The following is a 23341-nucleotide window of genomic DNA, read 5'->3' on the forward strand; positions in this document are numbered from 1 at the left end:
TCTTTATATGTGTTTCTGGAATTCACCTTAGAAAGGAGCTGTGCTCCGAAAGCTAGTGATTCAAAACAAACCTGTTGGACTTTAACTTGGTATTGTAAGACTTCTTACTGTGCCCACCCCAGTGCAACACCGGCATCTCCACATCATGTGTGGAATTTGCACTTTCTCCCTGTGTCCACGTGGGTTTCCTCAGGTGGTCCAGTTTCCTCCCACAGTCCAAAGATGTGCAGGTTATATGGATTGGACATGCTAAATTGCCCATCAGTGTCCAAAATGGTGTGGTTACTGGGATAGGGTGGGAAAAGGGGCCGAGGTAGGGTGCTTTTCCAGAGGGTCGGTGCAGACTCGATAGATCAAATGGCCTCCTTCTGCACGGTTGGGATTCTCTGCTATGATTCCGCCCATTCACTGTTTTCTTTCCCTCCGGATGCTGTCGGACCTACTGAATTGTCCTCGCAGTTAGGTGGCGCTGTTGCGGGAGGCGATGATTCCGTTGGTGGACAGGCTGTTGCCGGGAGATGTAGTCCCTGGTGAGGCAGCAGGTGACACTGGATTTGAAGCAGCTGCTCCCGGGTAGCGATGAGCTCCAAGAGGCGACGGAGTGATCCGGAGAGTCGGGTTGGTGGGAAGAGACAGCTAAAGCATCAGGAGCTTGCGGAACTCAACCCGCTGCTGCTGGAAGCGAAGGAGCGAGTGAGCGAGGCCTGGAGCCGGGGGCTCGAGTACTCACATGGTGAGGGCCAGTAAGAGATATGGGGCTGGGAGGAGGGACTAAAGGTCTCAGAAGATTGGGAAGCGGCCAGTCCGATAATCCAAGGCCGGAGAAATTATTCCAGTGTCAGTTCAGATCAGTGGGCATGCACTGACAGTTCAGCGGCGACTACACTGCCAGCATCAGCAAATAATACGCCGCTGAAATTAATGGCAATTTTTGAAGTCCATATGTGTGCAGTTAGAGGTGGAAACTCAGTGATTCCATCTTTAGACTGTAATAAATTGGAAATCACTGAATTGGCAGTTTTAAGTGATTCATCTTGCTGTAAAAATCTTGTAAAAAGTTACTACGCCTTGTTGAATGAAGTGTAACTGGGTTTTTAAAAATATATTTTATTCAGTCAATTTTATACAAACCAACGTGGGTTAAATTGTCCCTTAATTGGAAAAATGAATTGGGTACTCTAAATTTATTAAATAATAAAATAAAAAACAAACCGAAGCAGAGGCAAAATTACAGATGATAAATAACCAACACCCATTCCACACCCTCTCTTCCCCCCCCCCTTCCCACTCTACATCCTCCCCGCTTCCCACTCTACACCCCCTCCCGCTTCCCACTCTACACCCCCTCCCGCTTCCCACTCTACACCCCCCCCGCTTCCCACTCTACACCCCCCCGCTTCCCACTCTACACCCCCCCCCCGCTTCCCACTCTACACCCCCCCCCGCTTCCCACTCTACAACCCCCCCGCTTCCCACTCTACAACCCCCCCGCTTCCCACTCTACACCCCCCCCGCTTCCCACTCTACACCCCCCCGCTTCCCACTCTACACCCCCCCCCTTCCCACTCGACACCCCCCCGCTTCCCACTCGACACCCCCCCGCTTCCCACTCGACACCCCCCCGCTTCCCACTCGACACCCCCCCGCTTCCCACTCTACACCCCCCCCCCGCTTCCCACTCTACACCCCCCCCCCGCTTCCCACTCTACACCCCCCCCCCGCTTCCCACTCTACACCCCCCCCCGCTTCCCACTCTACACCCCCCCGCTTCCCACTCTACACACCCCCGCTTCCCACTCTACACCCCCCCGCTTCCCACTCTACACCCCCCCACGTCCCACTCTACACCCCCCCGCTTCCCACTCTACACCCCCCCGCTTCCCACTCTACACCCCCCCGCTTCCCACTCTACACCCCCCCGCTTCCCACTCTACACCCCCCCGCTTCCCACTCTCCACCCCCCCGCTTCCCACTCTACACCCCCCCCGCTTCCCACTCTACACCCCCCCGCTTCCCACTCTAGCCCCCCCCGCTTCCCACTCTAGCCCCCCCCGCTTCCCACTCTAGCCCCCCCCGCTTCCCACTCTAGCCCCCCCGCTTCCCACTCTAGCCCCCCCCGCTTCCCACTCTAGCCCCCCCCGCTTCCCACTCTAGCCCCCCCGCTTCCCACTCTAGCCCCCCCGCTTCCCACTCTAGCCCCCCCGCTTCCCACTCTAGCCCCCCCCCGCTTCCCACTCTAGCCCCCCCCGCTTCCCACTCTAGCCCCCCCCGCTTCCCACTCTAGCCCCCCCCGCTTCCCACTCTAGCCCCCCCGCTTCCCACTCTAGCCCCCCCGCTTCCCACTCTAGCCCCCCCCGCTTCCCACTCTAGCCCCCCCCGCTTCCCACTCTAGCCCCCCCGCTTCCCACTCTAGCCCCCCCCGCTTCCCACTCTAGCCCCCCCCGCTTCCCACTCTAGCCCCCCCCGCTTCCCACTCTAGCCCCCCCCCCGCTTCCCACTCTAGCCCCCCCCGCTTCCCACTCTAGCCCCCCCCCCCGCTTCCCACTCTAGCCCCCCCCCGCTTCCCACTCTCCACCCCCCCCCGCTTCCCACTCTCCACCCCCCCCCGCTTCCCACTCTCCACCCCCCCCGCTTCCCACTCTCCACCCCCCCCGCTTCCCACTCTACACACCCCCGCTTCCCACTCTATACACCCCCCCCGCTTCCCACTCTACACCCCCCCCGCATCCCCCTCTACACCCCCCCGCTTCCCACTCTACACCCCCCCCGCTTCCCACTATACACTCCCCTACTCTACACCCCGCCCTGCTTCCCACTCTACACCCCCCCCCGCTTCCCACTCTACACCGCCCCCCGCTTCCCACTCTATACCGCCCCCCGCTTCCCACTCTACACCCCCCCGCTTCCCACTCTACACCCCACAGCTTCCCACTATACACCCCACCTACTCTACACCCCGCCCTGCTTCCCACTCTACACCCCCCCCGCTTCCCACTCTACACCCCTGCCGCTTCCCACTCTACACCCCTGCCGCTTCCCACTCTACACCGCCCCCGCTTCCCACTCTACACCGCCCCCGCTTCCCACTCTACACCGCCCCCCGCTTCCCACTCTACACCGACCCCCGCTTCCCACTCTACACCGCCCCCCGCTTCCCACTCTACACCGCCCCCCGCTTCCCACTCTACACCGCCCCCCGCTTCCCACTCTACACCGCCCCCCGCTTCCCACTCTATACCGCCCCCCGCTTCCCACTCTACACCCCCCCGCTTCCCACTCTACACCCCACAGTTTCCCACTATACACCCCACCTACTCTACACCCCGCCCTGCTTCCCACTCTACACCCCCCCCCGCTTCCCACTCTACACCCCTGCCGCTTCCCACTCTACACCCCTGCCGCTTCCCACTCTACACCCCTGCCGCTTCCCACTCTACACCCCTGCCGCTTCCCACTCTACACACCTGCCGCTTCCCACTCTACACCGCCCCCGCTTCCCACTCTACACCGCCCCCGCTTCCCACTCTACACCGCCCCCGCTTCCCACTCTACACCGCTTCCCACTCTACACCGCCCCGCTTCCCACTCTACACCCCCCCGTTTCCCACTCTACACCCCCCCCCGCCTCCCACTCTACACCCCCCCCCGCCTCCCACTCTACACCCCTCCCGCTTCCCACTCTACACCCCCCCACCCGCTTCCCACTCTACACCCCCCCCGCTTCCCACTCTACACCCCCCCCGCTTCCCACTCTACACCCCCCCCCTGGTTCCCACTCTACACCCCCCGCTTCCCACTCTACACCCCCCGCTTCCCACTCTACACCCCCCCCGCTTCCCACTCTACACACCCCCCGCTTCCCACTCTACACCCCCCCGCTTCCCACTCTACACACCCCCCCGCTTCCCACTCTACACCCCCTCCGCTTCCCACTCTACACCCCCCCGCTTCCCACTCTACACCCCCTCGCTTCCCACTCTACACCCCCCCGCTTCCCACTCTACACCCCCCCGCTTCCCACTCTACACCCCCCCGCTTCCCACTCTACACCCCCCCGCTTCCCACTTTACACCCCCCCGCTTCCCACTCTACACCCCCCCGCTTCCCACTCTACACCCCCCCGCTTCCCACTCTACACCCCCCGCTTCCCACTCTACACCCCCCGCTTCCCACTCTACACCCCCCGCTTCCCACTCTACACCCCCCCGCTTCCCACTCTACACCCCCCCGCTTCCCACTCTACACCCCCCCGCTTCCCACTCTACACCCCCCCCGCTTCCCACTCTACACCCCCCCACTTCCCACTCTACACCCCCCGCTTCCCACTCTACACCCCCCGCTTCCCACTCTACACCCCCCGCTTCCCACTCTACACCCCCGCTTCCCACTCTACACCCCCCGCTTCCCACTCTACACCCCCCCGCTTCCCACTCTACACCCCCCCGCTTCCCACTCTACACCCCCCCGCTTCCCACTCTACACCCCCCCACTTCCCACTCTACACCCCCCCGCTTCCCACTCTACACCCCCCCGCTTCCCACTCTACACCCCCCCGCTTCCCACTCTACACCCCCCCGCTTCCCACTCTACACCCCCCCGCTTCCCACTCTACACCCCCCCGCTTCCCACTCTACACCCCCCCGCTTCCCACTCTACACCCCCCCGCTTCCCACTCTACACCCCCCCGCTTCCCACTCTACACCCCCCAGCTTCCCACTCTACACCCCCCCGCTTCCCACTCTACACCCCCCCGCTTCCCACTCTACACCCCCCCCGCTTCCCACTCTACACCCCCCCGCTTCCCACTCTACACCCCCCCGCTTCCCACTCTACACCCCCCCGCTTCCCACTCTACACCCCCCCGCTTCCCACTCTACACCCCCCCGCTTCCCACTCTACACCCCCCCGCTTCCCACTCTACACCCCCCCGCTTCCCACTCTACACCCCCCCGCTTCCCACACTACACCCCCCCGCTTCCCACTCTACACCCCCCCGCTTCCCACTCTACACCCCCCCGCTTCCCACTCTACACCCCCCCGCTTCCCACTCTACACCCCCCCGCTTCCCACTCTACACCCCCCCGCTTCCCACTCTACACCCCCCCGCTTCCCACTCTACACCCCCCCGCTTCCCACTCTACACCCCCCCGCTTCCCACTCTACACCCCCCCGCTTCCCACTCTACACCCCCCCGCTTCCCACTCTACACCCCCCCGCTTCCCACTCTACACCCCCCCGCTTCCCACTCTACACCCCCCCGCTTCCCACTCTACACCCCCCCGCTTCCCACTCTACACCCCCCCGCTTCCCACTCTACACCCCCCCGCTTCCCACTCTACACCCCCCCGCTTCCCACTCTACACCCCCCCGCTTCCCACTCTACACCCCCCCGCTTCCCACTCTACACCCCCCCGCTTCCCACTCTACACCCCCCCGCTTCCCACTCTACACCCCCCCGCTTCCCACTCTACACCCCCCCGCTTCCCACTCTACACCCCCCCGCTTCCCACTCTACACCCCCCCGCTTCCCACTCTACACCCCCCCGCTTCCCACTCTACACCCCCCCGCTTCCCACTCTACACCCCCCCGCTTCCCACTCTACACCCCCCCGCTTCCCACTCTACACCCCCCCGCTTCCCACTCTACACCCCCCCGCTTCCCACTCTACACCCCCCCGCTTCCCACTCTACACCCCCCCGCTTCCCACTCTACACCCCCCCGCTTCCCACTCTACACCCCCCCGCTTCCCACTCTACACCCCCCCGCTTCCCACTCTACACCCCCCCGCTTCCCACTCTACACCCCCCCCGCTTCCCACTCTACACCCCCCCGCTTCCCACTCTACACCCCCCCGCTTCCCACTCTACACCCCCCCGCTTCCCACTCTACACCCCCCCGCTTCCCACTCTACACCCCCCGCTTCCCACTCTACACCCCCCCGCTTCCCACTCTACACCCCCCCGCTTCCCACTCTACACCCCCCCGCTTCCCACTCTACACCCCCCCGCTTCCCACTCTACACCCCCCCGCTTCCCACTCTACACCCCCCCGCTTCCCACTCTACACCCCCCCCGCTTCCCACTCTACACCCCCCCGCTTCCCACTCTACACCCCCCCGCTTCCCACTCTACACCCCCCCGCTTCCCACTCTACACCCCCCCGCTTCCCACTCTACACCCCCCCGCTTCCCACTCTACACCCCCCCGCTTCCCACTCTACACCCCCCCGCTTCCCACTCTACACCCCCCCGCTTCCCACTCTACACCCCCCCGCTTCCCACTCTACACCCCCCCGCTTCCCACTCTACACCCCCCCGCTTCCCACTCTACACCCCCCCGCTTCCCACTCTACACCCCCCCGCTTCCCACTCTACACCCCCCCGCTTCCCACTCTACACCCCCCCGCTTCCCACTCTACACCCCCCCGCTTCCCACTCTACACCCCCCCGCTTCCCACTCTACACCCCCCCGCTTCCCACTCTACACCCCCCCGCTTCCCACTCTACACCCCCCCGCTTCCCACTCTACACCCCCCCGCTTCCCACTCTACACCCCCCCGCTTCCCACTCTACACCCCCCCGCTTCCCAATCTACACCCCCCCGCTTCCCAATCTACACCCCCCGCTTCCCAATCTACACCCCCCCCGCTTCCCAATCTACACCCCCCCCGCTTCCCACTCTACACCCCCCCGCTTCCCACTCTACACCCCCCCCGCTTCCCACTCTACACCCCCCCCGCTTCCCAATCTACACCCCCCCCGCTTCCCAATCTACACCCCCCCCGCTTCCCACTCTACACCCCCCCGCTTCCCACTCTACACCCCCCCCGCTTCCCACTCTACACCCCCCCCGCTTCCCACTCTACACCCCCCCCCCGCTTCCCAATCTACACCCCCCCCGCTTCCCACTCTACACCCCCCCGCTTCCCACTCTACACCCCCCCCGCTTCCCACTCTACACCCCCCCCGCTTCCCACTCCACACCGCCCCCCGCTTCCCACTCTACACCGCCCTCCGCTTCCCACTCTACACCACCCCACTTCCCACTCTACACCCCCCAGCTTCCCACTGTACACCCCCCCTACTCTACACCCCGCCCTGCTTCCATTTCTACACCCCCCCCCCCCGCTTCCCACTCTACACCCCTGCCGCTTCCCACTCTACACCCCTGCCGCTTCCCACTCTACACCCCTGCCGCTTCCCACTCTACACCCCTGCCGCTTCCCACTCTACACCCCTGCCGCCTCCCACTCTACACCCCTGCCGCTTCCCACTCTACACCCCTGCCGCTTCCCACTCTACACCCCTGCCGCTTCCCACTCTACACCCCTGCCGCTTCCCACTCTACACCGCCCCCGCTTCCCACTCTACACCGCCCCCGCTTCCCACTCTACACCGCCCCCGCTTCCCACTCTACACCGCCCCCGCTTCCCACTCTACACCGCCCCCGCTTCCCACTCTACACCGCCCCCGCTTCCCACTCTACACCGCCCCCGCTTCCCACTCTACACCGCCCCCGCTTCCCACTCTACACCGCCCCCGCTTCCCACTCTACACCGCCCCCGCTTCCCACTCTACACCGCCCCCGCTTCCCACTCTACACCGCCCCCGCTTCCCACTCTACACCGCCCCCGCTTCCCACTCTACACCGCCCCCGCTTCCCACTCTACACCGCCCCCGCTTCCCACTCTACACCGCCCCCGCTTCCCACTCTACACCGCCCCCGCTTCCCACTCTACACCGCCCCCGCTTCCCACTCTACACCGCCCCCGCTTCCCACTCTACACCGCCCCCGCTTCCCACTCTACACCGCCCCTGCTTCCCACTCTACACCGCCCCCGCTTCCCACTCTACACCGCCCCCGCTTCCCACTCTACACCGCCCCCGCTTCCCACTCTACACCGCCCCCGCTTCCCACTCTACACCGCCCCCGCTTCCCACTCTACACCGCCCCCGCTTCCCACTCTACACCGCCCCCGCTTCCCACTCTACACCGCCCCCGCTTCCCACTCTACACCGCCCCCGCTTCCCACTCTACACCGCCCCCGCTTCCCACTCTACACCGCCCCCGCTTCCCACTCTACACCGCCCCCGCTTCCCACTCTACACCGCCCCCGCTTCCCACTCTACACCGCCCCCGCTTCCCACTCTACACCGCCCCCGCTTCCCACTCTACACCGCCCCCGCTTCCCACTCTACACCGCCCCCGCTTCCCACTCTACACCGCCCCCGCTTGCCACTCTACACCGCCCCCGCTTGCCACTCTACACCGCCCCCGCTTGCCACTCTACACCGCCCCCGCTTGCCACTCTACACCGCCCCCGCTTGCCACTCTACACCGCCCCCGCTTGCCACTCTACACCGCCCCCGCTTCCCACTCTACACCGCCCCCGCTTCCCACTCTACACCGCCCCCGCTTCCCACTCTACACCGCCCCCGCTAGCCACTCTACACCGCCCCCGCTTCCCACTCTACACCGCCCCCGCTTCCCACTCTACACCGCCCCCCGCTTCCCACTCTACACTGCCCTGCTTCCCACTCTAAACCCCCCGTTTCCCACTCTACACCCCTCCCGCTTCCCACTCTACACCCCTCCCGCTTCCCACTCTACACCCCCCCGCTTCCCACTCTCCACCCCCCCCTTCCCACTCTACACCCCCCTGCTTCCCACTCTACATCGCCCCCCTGCTTCCCACTCTACATCCCCCCCCCGCTTCCCACTCTACATTCCCCCCCGCTTCCCACTCTACATCCCCCCCGCTTCCTACTCTACATCCCCCCTTCCCACTCTACACCCCCCGCTTCCCACTCTACACCCCCCCCCGCTTCCCACTCTACACCCCCCCCCGCTTCCCACTCTACACCCCCCCGCTTCCCACTCTACACCCCCCCCCGCTTCCCACTCTACACCCCCCCCGCTTCCCACTCTCGCCCCCTCCTCCCATCCTGCCTTCCCCATTTTAACCCCCTTACCCGCCCTTCACCCCTCCCCTTTTGCTGATTCCTCAATCCTCCTTAAAGAAGTCAATGAACGGCTTCCACCTCCGAGCGAATGCATGGACCGACCCCCTCAGGACGAACTTGAATTCCGGCTATCAGGGAGGTAAAGGCCAAAATATCGGCCTCTCTCACATCCTGGACTCCCGGGTCTGCCGACACCCGGATATCACAACCACTGGACTCGGATCACCTTTACCCCAGCACCTCGGACATTAGTCCACAAGCCCCTACCAGAACCCCTTTATCTTCAGACATGCCCAGAACATGTAGACATGATTCACGGGCCTCCCCGCCCACTGCCCACAACTATCCTCTACCCCCTCAAAAAACCTACTCATCCACGCTATCGTTATATGTGTCTTGTGAAATACTTTAAACTGAATGAGCCTTAGCCTTCGACACGGCAAGGCCGCATTCCCCCTCCACAGGGCCTCAGCCCACTTCCCGGCCTCCACCCCCCACCTCTACTTTATATCCCCCACCGGGGCCCTCTCCCAATCCATCAACTCTTTATAGACCTCTGATTCCTTCCACTCCCCTATTTCCTCCTTCGATAGCACCTTTTCTTACAACCGCAAGGGTGGAAATCCAGGAAAAGACTGTATCATCTCTCTCTTCACAAAAGGGCAGCTCATACTCTTCCTCTAGGTCCTCCAATTTCCTGAAACTGCCCCCCTACAAACAGGTCACCAAATTGCTCAATCCGTGCCTTCCTCCACCCCATAAACCTCGCTTCCAGCCCCCCCCCGGTGCAAACCTATGATTATAATAAATTGGTGCCCACACCGAGGCGCCCTCCACCACCACATGCTGCCTCCATTGCTCCCACACCCTCAAGGCCGACACTACCTCTGGGCCCACGGAGCACCTGGCTGACGGGAATGGCAGAGGCACTGTTAGCAGTGCCCTTAAGATCATTCCCCTGCAGGAAGCTGCCTCCATCTGCCCTTATGCCGACCCCTCCCCCACTGCCCATTTCGTAACCATGGCCATGTTTCCCGCCCAGTAGTAGTTCACAAACCCAGAGATCAGCGTGTTAACCGTTTTAAAGAACAACTTCAGGATAAAGATCGGGAGGTTCTGATATATGAACAGGAACCTTGGTAGCACAGTCATCTTTACTGTCTGCACCCGAACCCGCCAGCGACAGTGGCAGCACATCCCACTTCTTGAAGTCTCTCTTCATCTGCTCCACCAGCCGAATCAAATTTAACTTGTGCAGCTGCACCCAATCCCGTGTCACCTGGATGCCCAGGTGTCTAAAACCCACCCCCACTATCTTGAACGGCAACTCCCGTAAACTCTTCTCCTGCCCTCTAGCCTCAATCAGGAACACCTTGCCCTTTCCCATGTTCAACCTGTACCCCACAAATCAGCCATAGTCCTCCAAGATCCCCACAATGTCCCCAAAACCACCCAATGACTTCGAGATATATGACATGTCATCCGTGTGCAACAAAACCATGTGATCGACGCCCCCCCCCCCCCCCCCCCCCCCCCCCCCAATCTCTTTCCAATCCCTCAACGCTCTAAGCGCCATTGCCAATGGCTCTATAGCCAAGGCAACGAGCAACGGGGAGAGCAGGCACCCCTGCCTTATCCCACAATGCAGCCCAAAATATCCTGAACTCACCTGGTTCGTCCACACCCTTGTGACCTGTGCCTTGTACAGCAGCCGGACCCAGTCCGCAAACCTCTACCCAAACCCGAACCACCCCAGCACCTCCCACAAATATTCCCACTCCACCTAGTCGGAAGCCTTCTCTGCATCCATCGCCTCGACCACATCCACCTTCTGCCCCTCCGGAGGCATCATCATAGAATCTACAGTGCAGAAGGAGGCCATTCGGCCAATCGAGTCTGCACCGGCCCTTAAAATTAGCACCCCACTTAAGCCCACACCCGTAACTCAGTAACCCCACCTAACCTTTTTTGGATACTAAGGGCAATTTAGCATGGCCAATCCACCTAACCTGCACATCTTTGGACTGAGAGAGGAAACCGGAGCACCCGGAGGAAACCCACGCAGACACGGGGAGAACGTGCAGACTCCGCACAGACAGTGACCCAAGCCGGGAATCTAACTGGGACCCTGGAGCTGTGAAGCAACTATGCTAACCACTGTCCTCCTGTGCTGCCCTGTAATCATAATCACATTAAGCAGCTACCTCACATTCACTGACAACTGTCTCCCTTTCACAAAACCCATTTGATCCTCACCTACCACCCCTGGGATGCAGTCTTCAATTTGCGAAGCCAACACCTTCGCCAGCAACTTGACGACCACATTCAACAGCAATATTGGACATACGATTCACACTGTTCCGGACCCTTACCCTTTTTCAATATCAAAGACATGGATGCCTGCGATAGTGTAGGGGGGAGTTCACCCCCCTCTCCTTAGCCTCATTGTATGCCCGTACCAGCAGTGGCCCCAGGTGCCCCCAACAATTTTATAAAACTACACCAGGAAGGGCCCGGGCCTTCCCTGCTTGTATCACCCGCATACTCTCCATCACCTCTCTCAAGCCGATAGGGGCTCCATTAACCCCTTCTGGGTTCAACACCACTCTTCCCGTCTCGTCCTTTACTCTGCCAGTCTCCCTCGCTGCCTCCTGCTTCCTCAGCTGGTGGGCCAGCATGCTACTCGCCTTCTCACCATACTCATATACTGCCCCTCTGACCCTCCGCAGCTGCCCCTCTGCCTTCACCGTGGACACTACCCGAACTCCATCTGGAGCCTCTGCCTCTCCTTCAAAAGCGCCGTCTCAGGGCTCCGTTTACCTTCTGTCCATCTTCAGAATCTCTTCCACCAGCCTTGCCATCTCTGTCTGTTCCGCCTTCCCCCTATGCGTCAGAATTAAAATAAACTCCCCCCGAATCATCGCCTTGAGTGCCTTCCACAGCATGGCAGCCTTGATCTCCCCCATGTCATTCAGCACTACATACCCCCCGGATGGCAGCCCACACCTGCTCGCATACCTCCTCATCCGCCAACAACCCCACATCCAGCCTCCACTGCAGGCACTGCCCCCACTCGCAAATCTATACCCAATGCGGCACGTGGTCAGACACCACGATCGTCGAGCACTCCGAATCGACCACCCCGCCAGCAACACCCTGTTCAGCATGAAAAAAATCCCGGAGTACACCTAATGCACCTGGGAAAAATATGAGAATTCCTTCACCCTCTGCATGCCAAACGCCAGGGGTCCACCCCCACCCCCACACATGCTCCATAAACCTCTACAGCTCCTTCTCACTGGCAACAGATTCCCCGATCTCGGGCTCAACCAGTACAAACATGCCCCCCCCCGCCCCGCTCATGGAACCCGCCTCATGAAATCTACATCATTCCAATTTGGGGCTGTGGTGGTATGTATTAGGGGTCATGTGGGACTGTGACGCCGTGATGCTATTGGCTGACAGATCCCGGGTCCTGGTTGGCTGCTGACTCCTGGCTCCGCCCTGAAGGCGGAGTATAAGAACCCGAGCTTCTCCCCGCCGCTTCGTTCTGTTGCTGAACTGCTGGGGACAAGTCTCGCTTAATAAAGCCTGAATCGACTTCATCACTTCTCGTCTCTCTCGTAAATCATTGTGCGCTACAGGGGCATAAACGTTTACCAGGACCATCGGCATCCCCTCCAGCTTCCCACTCGCATCACAAACCTCCCCCCACCCCCACCCCAGGATCTGCCACAATGTTCCCCACCTCAAATGCCACCCGCTTATTCACCAGCACAGCCACCCCGCCTCGTCTTCATGTCAAGTGCCAAGTGGAACACCTGCCCTCTCCATCCTTTCCTTTCCCAATCTTTAAATGTGTCTCCTGCAAAAAGGCCACGTCTGCCTTCAGACTCTTCAGCAAACACACATGACCGTTTGACCCGCCCATTCAACTCCCTCACTTACATGTGGCCAGCTCGCCCCCCTGTCCACGCTCTCCCAAAAAGCAGAAAAGATGCACTCACCATTGAGGGACCTGCCCTCCAAACACCCCGCCATCGAAACCAAAAGAACATTTCAAGGGCAAATGTTTCCCGGGAGCAAAGAAATCTCTTCACAAACTCTTCCAAAGTGCAATGTCCTCCTTCTCCTGCCAGTCCATTGTCCCTCATGAACTCCATCGCCTCCTCTGGCGTGCCAAAATGATACCCGTGCTTCTGAAAAACCACCCAGAGGCGGGCCCAAACCTCATCTCCTGCTTGAAGAGGGCAGCCTTAACCTGATTAAACCCGGCCTGCTTCTTTGCCAGTTCTGCCCCCAGTTCGTGTTACACCCGCAGCTTATTCCCTTCCCAGGGGCACTACCTCGTCTGCCTCGCCCACTGAAGATTCTTTTTATACAGAAAGCGGTGCAACTGCACCACCATCGGCCTTGGAGGCTCGCCCGCTTGCGGCCTCCGCATCAGCGCCCTGTGCGCTCGGTTGAGGCCCAGGAGCCAGTCGAAGGCCCCCTCCCCCATCAACTGCTCCAACATTTCGGCCACACATGCGCCACCTCCGCACCTTCGATGCTTTTGGGCATCCCCACAACCCTCAAATTTTGCCTTCTGAAGCGGTCCTCCACCTTCTCCTTCAGCCTCTTCTGGGTCTCCCGCATCACCCCCACCTTGGCCACCAACGAGGCCAACTGCTCCTTGTGCTCGCCCACCACCTCCTCCACTTTCTGGATCGCCCGACCCTGGGACTCCAGCCTCTGCTCCACTCTCTCAATACCTGCTTTGGCTGTAATCAGTGTAACAATGTACAGATATTTCTTCTTTGTAGTTTTTAGGAATCTGACAATTCAACTTCCCTTTACTTTCACAAATGTGGTGTGGTAAGCAAAATATTTCATGACTGTAAATTGTTGTAGTAAAACTGTTCCAAGATATTAACATGCCTTTCCTCCTCCCTTTACAGAGAAGGGTTTGCTGGTGGACATTCAGCCATTTACACACTGTGTGATATCAAATTTTATCCAGAGTCAAACATTCCTGGAAGGGCTTCAGAATGAACTTCTGAAGCTGAACTTTCACGAAAAATCGAATGATCTGTATAAATTCAAGCAGGTGAGAAACTGATTGTGCAATGGAAAGGTTTGTGTGGGGAGAGATAACAAAGAGGCAGGCATTTTTGCTGGTTGAACATCAACAGAATTGTTGGTTCCATGTAGACTGTTTTGAATGAAAGGACCTCATATGTTGCAACTGGTAATAATCTTTATTAGTGTCACAAGTAGGCTTACAGTAACACTGCAATGAAGGTAATGTGAAAATCCCCTCGTTGCCACACTCCTGCGCCTGTTCGGGTACACAGAGGGAGAATTCCGAATGCCCAGTTCACCTAACAGCACATCTTTCGGGACTTGTGAGAGGAAACCGGAGCGCCTGGAGGAAACCCACGCGGACACGGGGAGAACGTGCAGAATCCTCACAGACAGTGACCCAAGCCAGAAATCAGACCCGGGTCCCTGTTGCTGTGAAGCAATAGTGCTAACCACTGTGCTACCGGGATACTTTTGCATGGTGTAGACTGAGGGGAGATCTGTGCAGTGGATAGACCAGATATACTGAAGAAATGGAGGGCAAGAGAATCACTGTGCAGCAGAGAGGAATGGATACACTGGAGTGAAATGCATTTATGTAATGCCTTTTCACAACCCCAGAACATCCTGAAGCATTTCTTTTCACAGTAACTTCATTTGAAGCCTACTTGTGAGAATAAGTGATTTTCATTTCACCGTCACTAAAGCAATGTTGTGTAAGGTGATTAATGTGCCGCAAACATGTTGGAACGCCATCGGATGAGTGGTCCGGTGTGAATGAGCCGTTCCAGAATGATGTAGGATGAGCAAATTCATTGTTCAGTTTATCCACTTACAATCACAGTTATCAATTATAGTCTCTTGGGACAGGCATAAGTTGTGGGTATCTTTTACTGTCTGAGTATTTACTGATATATTCAACAGAAACGGGTGCAAAATAAAAACAACCAACTTCCATATTGTGATGCATGAAATGGCAGTCAAATGCACTGGTTTTTGTGATTATGAATGTAAATATTTGCACTGAGCTGACCGAGTGAGATTCTAGATATGAATATTCAGAAGTAATTGAGTTTCTAGACATCAATATTCATACATACATACAATCTACAGTGCAGAAGGAGGCCATTCAGCCCATCGAGTCTGCACCGGCTCTTGGAAAGAGCACCCTACTCAAGCCCACACCACCCTATCCCCATAACCCAGTAACCCCACTCAACCAACACTAAGGGCAATTTTGGACACTAAGGGCAATTTAACATGGCCAATCCACCTAACCTGCACATCTTTGGACTGTGGGAGGAAACCGGAGCACCCGGAGGAAACCCACGCACACACTGGGAGAACGTGCAGACTCCGCACAGACAGTGACCCAGCCGGGAATCGAACTTGGTACCCTGGAGCTGTGAAGCAATTGTGCTAACCACTATGCTACCGTGCTGCCCTCATGAGGGTAATGTTCTCATGTACATTTTTAGGCAGAACTAATATGCTGAGGTTCTGGATATAAATATTATATTTTTTCATCTCTTGACAGTCTGATGATCTGCGGAAGAAAAAAGGATATCATATCCCATCATTAAGGTGAGTTACTGTGAACCCATCTCTTCTGAACTTGTTCCGGGCATAATTGGAACTGGATTATTAGACTGAAATATGTTAGTGTTTTCAGTATGTTTCCCTTGTTGCAACACTAATTTTCAGTTGAGTGGTTTCCTGTGAGCTTTCTGAATATTGTGAGAGCTAGTGAACAGGTGAAGTTAACATCTCTGAGATCAAGCTGCTGTTGCACAATTTGGTGAAATGTAGCAGAAGTAAGCTAGTTGGAAATAAACTATTTTGAGTAAAACTTTTAAGAAGCAAATTGAGCAGACTCAATGGACCATAGGGCTTCTTCTGTACTGCATTAGTCTGCGAGTGTGAGATTATTCTGTGAACATCGCCAAGCCATCTAGCTGTGCAGGAGCATATTTGTTCTTGTTTTTATTAAGTTTGCGACTTCTGCGGGCTGGCATTGACTGCTGTGCAAACTCCAGGAATCGCACGTAAATGTTTTGTTCCAACTTTTTAAAAGAAAAGGTTTTCTCCTTTTGTTTGCTCTTATGTACTCGTACTTTCTGTGCCTCGGACTGATTAATTCAGTTCTTCTCCATCATGCTAGTTTGTTTAACCCTTGCCCTTATTGCTGTCAGTTTTTTTAAAGTTCTTTCACAGGATTTGGGTTTGGCTAGCAAGGCCATAATTTATTGCCCATGTCAGAATTACCCTTGAAATGACTGGCTTGCTAACCCAGAGGATATTTATGAGTTTACACATTCCTGTGGACCCAGAGCCACATGTAGGTCAGACCAGTTAAGAAGGCAGAGTTTCTTCTGCTAATGGGCATTTGTGAACCAGATATGTTTTTGCAACAATCAATGGTCACCAACTTGCTTTCTATTCCAGATTTATTTATTGAATTTAAATTCCATCAGCTGGTGTGGTGAAATTTGAAGTCATGTCCTCAAAGCATTAGCCTGTTGTCATGTGAGAGTACCTTTAAGAAATAGGTGTTTTTTATAGAATAGCTGTAGTGGGTGTACCTTTAAGAAATGGGTGTTTATTACTGCAGTGATGTCAGAGTGTGGGTGGAGCTGGGCTGTCTGTCAGCTTTTACCTTTGCTTTGGGCTCGCAGCTACAGGGTGTGTTTAGTTTTAGTTTTGGAGACGCTGCAGTCACAGCAAGATGTGTATGAATCTCTGCAAGTTTATGAATGTCCATTTGGTGATTTCAACGTGGTAACTGTTCTCAGTAGTGAAGTTAAACCTGATGTCTTTCTGTACAAAGGGTTCTTTTTGTCTTATGGATGTTGCAAGGAAAGATTCAGAGTTACTTAGAGCATACTGTATTCTTTGGGGGATTTATTGATGTTGATAGTTGTTAAGATGTTTACTTTGGGTTTACAAAGTGTTAACTGGACTCATAAATAAACGTTGTTTTAATTTAAAAGTACTTTAACTCTTTGTTACCTGTAAGGTAAGCCCGTTTACGCCCCATAACCACAGTCTATTAAAAGTTGTGGGTCAGGTGAACTCCATGATACACTTTGGGGTTCTCGTCAAAAAGAAAAAGGAGGCATTTGTCAGGGCTAAAAGGCTGGGAACAGATGAAGCCTGTGTGGAATATAAGGAAAGTAGGAAGGAACTTAAGCAAGGAGTCAGGAGGGCTAGAAGGGGTCACGAAAAGCCATTGGCAAATAGGGTTAAGGAAAATCCCAAGGCTTTTTACACGTACATAAAAAGCAAGAGGGTAGCCAGGGAAAGGGTTGGCCCACTGAAGGATAGGCAAGGGAATCTATGTGTGGAGCCAGAGGAAATGGACGAGGTACTATGAATACTTTGCATCAGTGTTCACCAAAGAGAAGGAATTGGTAGATGTTGAGTCTGGAGAAGGGTGTGTAGATGCCTGGGTCACATTGAGATCCAAAAAGACGAGGTGTTGGGCGTCTTAAAAAATATTAAGGTAGATAAGTCCCCAGGGCCTGATGGGATCTACCCCAGAATACTGAAGGAGGCTAGAGAGGAAATTGCTGAGGCCTTGACAGAAATCTTTGGATCCTCACTGTCTTCAGGTGATGTCCCGGAGGACTGGAGAATAACCAATGTTGTTCCTTTGTTTAAGAGGGGTAGCAAGGATAATCCAGGGAACTACAGGCCGGTGAGCCTTACTTCAGTGGTAGGGAAATTACTGGAGAGAATTCTTCGAGACAGGATCTACTCCCATTTGGAAGCAAATGGATGTATTAGTGAGAGGCAGCATGGTTTTGTGAAGGGGAGGTCGTGTCTCATTAACTTCACAGAGTTTTTCCGAGGAGGTCACAAAGATGATTGATGCAGGTAGGGCAGTGGATGTTGTCTATATGGACTTCAGCAAGGCCTTTGACAAGGTCCCTCATGGTAGACTAGTACAAAAGGTGAAGTCACACTGGATCAGGGGTGAGCTGGCAAGGTGGATACAGAACTGGCTAGGTCATAGAAGGCAGAGAGTAGCAATGGAAGGATGCTTTTCTTTTTAAAAAAAAAATATATTTTATTGAAATTTTTCGATCACAATTTTTTCCCCTTACACATCAAACATAAGAAAAAGAAAATTTAACAGTACATGTAACATAGTAACCACAGTCTAATAATAAGTAACTAACCAACATGGTAAACTAATCATTTAACATAAAATAAAACTTCCCCCCCCCCCCCCCTCCCCCCTGGGTTGCTGCTGCTGGTCATCTATCTTCCCTCTAACATTCCCCTAGGTCAAGGAATGGCTGCCACCGCCTGGTGAACCCTTGAGCCGATCCTCTCAGCGCAAACTTCATCTGCTCCAGTTTTATGAACCCCGCAATATCGTTTGTCCAGGCCTCCAGTCCGGGGGGGTTTCGCTTCCTTCCACATGAGTAAAATCCTACGCCGGGCTACTAGGGACGCAAAAGCCACAACATCGGCCTCTTTCGCCTCCTGCACTCCCGGCTCATCCGCAACTCCAAATAAAGCTAACCCCCAGCCTGGTTTGACCCGGACCTTCACCACCTTCGAGATCACTCCCGTCACTCCCCTCCAATACCCCTCCAGTGCCGGGCACGACCAAAACATGTGTGTGGTTTGCCGGGCTTCCGCCGCACCTCCCACACTTGTCCTCCACTCCGAAGAACCTGCTCAACCTTTCTCCCGTTATGTGTGCTCTATGTAGCACCTTAAATTGAATCAGGCTAAGCCTGGCGCACGATGAAGAGGAATTTACCCTGCTTAGGGCATCAGCCCACATACCCTCCTCTATCTCCTCCCCGAGCTCTTCTTCCCATTTTCCTTTCAGTTCGCCCACCAACTCCTCCCCCTCTTCTCTCAACTCTCGGTATATCTCTGACACCTTGCCCTCTCCGACCCACACCCGCGAGAGCATTCTATCCTGGATCCCCTGTGCCGGGAGCAATGGAAATTCCCTCATCTGTTGTCTTGTGAACGCCCACCTGCATATACCTGAAAAGGTTTCCCCGGGGCAGCTTATACTTTTCCTCCAACGCTCCCAAGCTCGCAAACGTCCCGTCTATAAATAAATCTCCCACCCTCCTAATTCCCAATTGGTGCCAGCTCTGGAATCCTCCATCCATCTTCCCTGGGGCAAACCTATGGTTGTTCCTGATTGGGGACCCCACCAGGGCTCCCAGCACACCTCCCTGTCGTCTCCATTGTCCCCAGATATTTAATGTTGCCGCCACCACTGGGTTTGTGGTAAATTCTTTTGGTGAGAGCGGTAGCGGCGCCGTCACCAACGCCTCTAGACTCGTCCCTTTACAGGACTTTCTCTCCAGTCTTTTCCACGCCGCTCCCTCTCCCTCCATCATCCACTTACTTATTGGCAGCCCAATAGTAGTCGCCCAAATTCGGCAGCGCCAGTTCCCCTCTGTCTCTGCTACGTTGTAGGAATCCCCTCCTTACCCTCGGGACTTTTCCCCCACACGAAGCTCGTGATACTCCTGTCTATTTTTTTAAAGAAGGCCTTAGTGATCAGTATAGGGAGACATTGGAATACAAATAGGAACCTCGGGAGGACTGTCATCTTAATTGCCTGCACTCTGCCCGCCAGTGACAGTGGCTGCATGTCCCACCTCTTGAAGTCCTCTTCCATTTGTTCTACCAATCGTGTCAGATTAAGTCTGTGCAAGGTTCCCCAGCTCCTGGCGATCTGAATCCCCAGGTATCGAAAGTTTCTTTCCAATTTCCTTAGAGGCAGGCCTTCTATCCCTCTACTCTGGTCCCCAGGGTGTATCACGAAAAGTTCACTCTTCCCCATGTTAAGCCTATATCCCGAGAAATCTCCGAACTCCCTCAATATCTGCATGACCTCTGTCATCCCCCCCACTGGGTCCGTCACATACAACAGTAGGTCATCTGCGTAAAGCGACACTCTGTGTTCTTCTCCCCCTCTAATCACCCCTCTCCATTTCCTGGAGTCTCTCAGCGCCATGGCCAGTGGTTCAATTGCCAACGCGAACAGTATTGGAGATAGCGGGCATCCCTGCCTTGTTCCCCTGTATAGTCGGAAATACTCCGATCTTTGCCGACCCGTGACCACACTCGCCGTTGGGGCCCCATAGAGAAGTTTGACCCAGCTAATAAACCCGTTCCCGAACCCGAACCTCCTTAGCACCTCCCATAAGTACTCCCACTCCACCCTGTCAAATGCCTTCTCTGCATCCATTGCCGCCACTATCTCTGCCTCCCCCTCTACTGGGGGCATCATTATCACCCCTAATAGCCGTCGCACGTTGACATTTAGTTGTCACCCCTTTACGAACCCTGTCTGGTCTTCGTGCACCACCCCCGGGACACAGTCCTCTATCCTCGATGCCAGCACCTTTGCTAGCAATTTGGCGTCCACATTCAATAGTGAGATAGGTCTATAGGACCCGCACTGCAGCGGATCTTTATCCCGCTTCAAAATTAGCGATATCGTCGCCTCCGACATTGTCGGGGGTAGAGTCCCTCCTTCCCTGGCCTCGTTAAAAGTCCTCACCAACAGCGGGGCCAGCAGGTCCACATATTTTCTATAAAATTCCACCGGGAACCCATTCGGTCCCGGAGCCTTCCCTGCCTGCATATTCCCCATCCCTTTAATAACCTCGTCCACCCCAATCAGTGCCCCCAGGCCTTCCATCTCCTGCTCCTCCACCCTCGGGAACCTCAATTGATCCAGGAACTGCCGCATCTTCTCTTTTCCCTCCGGGGGTTGGGACCTATACAGTCCTTCGTAGAAGGTCTTAAACACCTCGTTTTTCTTCCCTGCTCTCCGCACCGTAGCTCCCTTTTCATCTCTAATTCCCCCTATCTCCCTCGCCGCTGTCCTCTTTCGCAGCTGATGGGCCAACAGGCGACTAGCTTTTTCCCCATACTCCTACCTCACCCCCTGTGCCTTCCTCCACAGCACCTCCGCCCTCCTGGTGGTCAGAAGGTCGAACTCCGTCTGGAGTCGTCGTCTCTCCCTGTACAGTCCCTCTTCCGGGGTCTCCGCAAATTCCCTGTCCACCCTAAGATCTCCCCCAGTAGTCTTTCCCTTTCCTTGGCCTCTGTTTTCCCTTTGTGGGCCCTGATGGAGATCAGCTCTCCTCTGACCACCGCTTTTAGTGCTTCCCATACCACTCCCACTCGGACCTCCCCGTCGTCATTGGCCTCCAGGTACCTCTTGATACATCCCCGCACTCTTCCACAAACTCCCTCATCCGCCAACAATCCCACATCTAATCGCCAGAGTGCTCGCTGCTCCCTCTCCTCTCCTAGTTCCAGGTCCACCCAATGTGGGGCATGATCCGAAATGGCTATGGCTGAATACTCAGCTTCTTCCACCCTCTAGATCAATGACCTTCCCAAAACAAAAAAATCTATCTGGGAGTACACTTTATGAACATGGGAGAAGAAGGAGAACTCCCTGGCCTTTGGTCTAAGAAATCGCCATGGATCCACTCCCCTCATTTAGTCCATAAACCCCTTAAGCACCTTGGCCGCTGCCGGCCTTCTTCCTGTCTTAGATCTGGATCTATCTAACCCTGGGTCCAGCACGGTGTTGAAGTCTCCTCCCAATATCAAGTTTCCTACCTCCAGGTCTGGTAAACGTCCCAACATTCGCCTCATAAATCCCGCATCGTCCCAATTCGGGGCATATACGTTAACCAACACAACCTCCATTCCCTCCAACCTGCCACTCACCATTACATATCTGCCTCTACTATCTGCTACAATGCTCCTTGCTTCGAATGCTACCCGTTTCCCCACCAGTATGGCCACCCCTCTATTCTTTGCATCTAGCCCTGAATGGAACACCTGTCCCACCCATCCTTTCCTTAACCTAACTTGGTCCTCCACCTTCAGGTGCGTCTCCTGGAGCATAACCACGTCTGCCCTTTGTCCTTTCAAGTGTGCGAGCACTCGGGCCCTTTTAATCGGTCCATTTAGGCCTCTCACGTTCCACGTGATCAGCCTCACTAGGGGGCTACCTGCCCCCTTCCCGTGTCGACTAGCCATCACCTTCTCTAGGCCAGTCCCACGTCCCGCTTCCGCGCTCCCACTCGTTCCCCAGGTGTCGCATTCCAGCCCCGACCACCCATTCTTTAGCCAGTTCCTCTGATTTCCGCAGCAGCAAACCAGTTATCCCCCCCCCCCCCCCAAAGATCCCCCTCTAGCGTGATTGCTCCCCCCATATTACTTCCGCAAGTCAACTGACTTCAACTGACCCCGGCTACTCCTGCTCACTCCTTGACCCCCCCCCCCCCCGTGTGGGGAACTCCCATCTACCTTGCGCCTATCTTCCCGCCATTATCTTTCTGGCGCGGGAACATCTCTATAGCTGACCCGCCTCTTGTGGCGCAGCTCCCTTTCCCATCCCACTCCCATTCCTCATCATCCGCCTATGTCCCTTCTTTTCCCCCCCCACCGGCGCCCACATTTCTTAGTGTCTCCCCCCTTCCCAATTTACTTCTCTATTTACATCGACAGTAACATTTCCCTGCAATATCAGTCCCTCAGTTCTGATCCAATTTCTCATCTTTAATAAAGGTCCATGCTTCTTCCGCCGTTTCGAAACAGTGATGTCTCTCCTGGTACGTGACCCATAGTCGTGCCGGCTGCAGCATCCCAAACTTCACCTTCTTGTGTAACACCTCCTTGGCTCGGTTAAAACTCTCCTCCTTCTCGCCACCTCCGCACTCCAATCCTGGTACACCCGTACCACTGCATTCTCCCATCTGCTACTCTGTACTTTTTTGGCCCATCTCAGAACCACTTCTCTATCTTTAAAGCGGTGAAATCGCACGATTGTCGCCCTAGGTGGTTCTCCCGCTTTTGGTCTCCTCGCCGGGATCCGATGAGCCCCCTCCACTTCTAAGGGGCCCAAAGGGGCCTCAGCTCCCATCAGCGAGCTTAGCATCGTGCTCACGTAAGCCCCGCAGTCCGCTCCTTCCATTCCCTCAGGGAGACCCAGAATCCGAAGGTTCTTCCTTCGTGCTCTGTTTTCTAGGGCCTCAATCCTTTCAATGCACTTTTTGTGGAGCGCCTCGTGCGTCTGTGTTTTGACCGCCAGGCCCAGGATCTCGTCCTCATTATCCGTTACCTTCTGCTCCACCACGCGGAGCTCTGTCTCCTGGGTCCTTTGTGCCTCCTTAAGCCCCTCAATTGCCTGTAGCATCGGGGTCAGCACCTCCTTCTTTAGTAGCTCCACACACCGTCTTAGGAATTCATCTTGATTGGGCCCCCATGTCGCCTGAGCTTTCTCCGCCGCCATCTTGTTTCTC

General features: G+C 56.1%; 1 protein-coding gene across 2 annotated transcripts in view; it reads left to right on the forward strand.

Moving 5' to 3' along the window:
* The first annotated feature begins 492 nt into the window (after positions 1 to 492).
* ogfod1 (2-oxoglutarate and iron-dependent oxygenase domain containing 1) overlaps positions 493 to 23341 on the forward strand; it is a 62082-nt gene continuing 39233 nt past the window's right edge. For both annotated transcript variants that reach the window (XM_072518543.1, XM_072518544.1), the window contains exons 1-3: positions 493 to 733; positions 13904 to 14052; positions 15565 to 15611. In XM_072518543.1, the coding sequence (XP_072374644.1) occupies positions 580 to 733; positions 13904 to 14052; positions 15565 to 15611 (350 nt within the window). In that variant the 5' untranslated portion in view covers positions 493 to 579. The remainder of the gene's footprint in view (positions 734 to 13903; positions 14053 to 15564; positions 15612 to 23341) is intronic.

Source organism: Scyliorhinus torazame, chromosome 10 (assembly GCF_047496885.1).
Source record: "Scyliorhinus torazame isolate Kashiwa2021f chromosome 10, sScyTor2.1, whole genome shotgun sequence".
Lineage (NCBI taxonomy): Eukaryota > Metazoa > Chordata > Chondrichthyes > Carcharhiniformes > Scyliorhinidae > Scyliorhinus > Scyliorhinus torazame.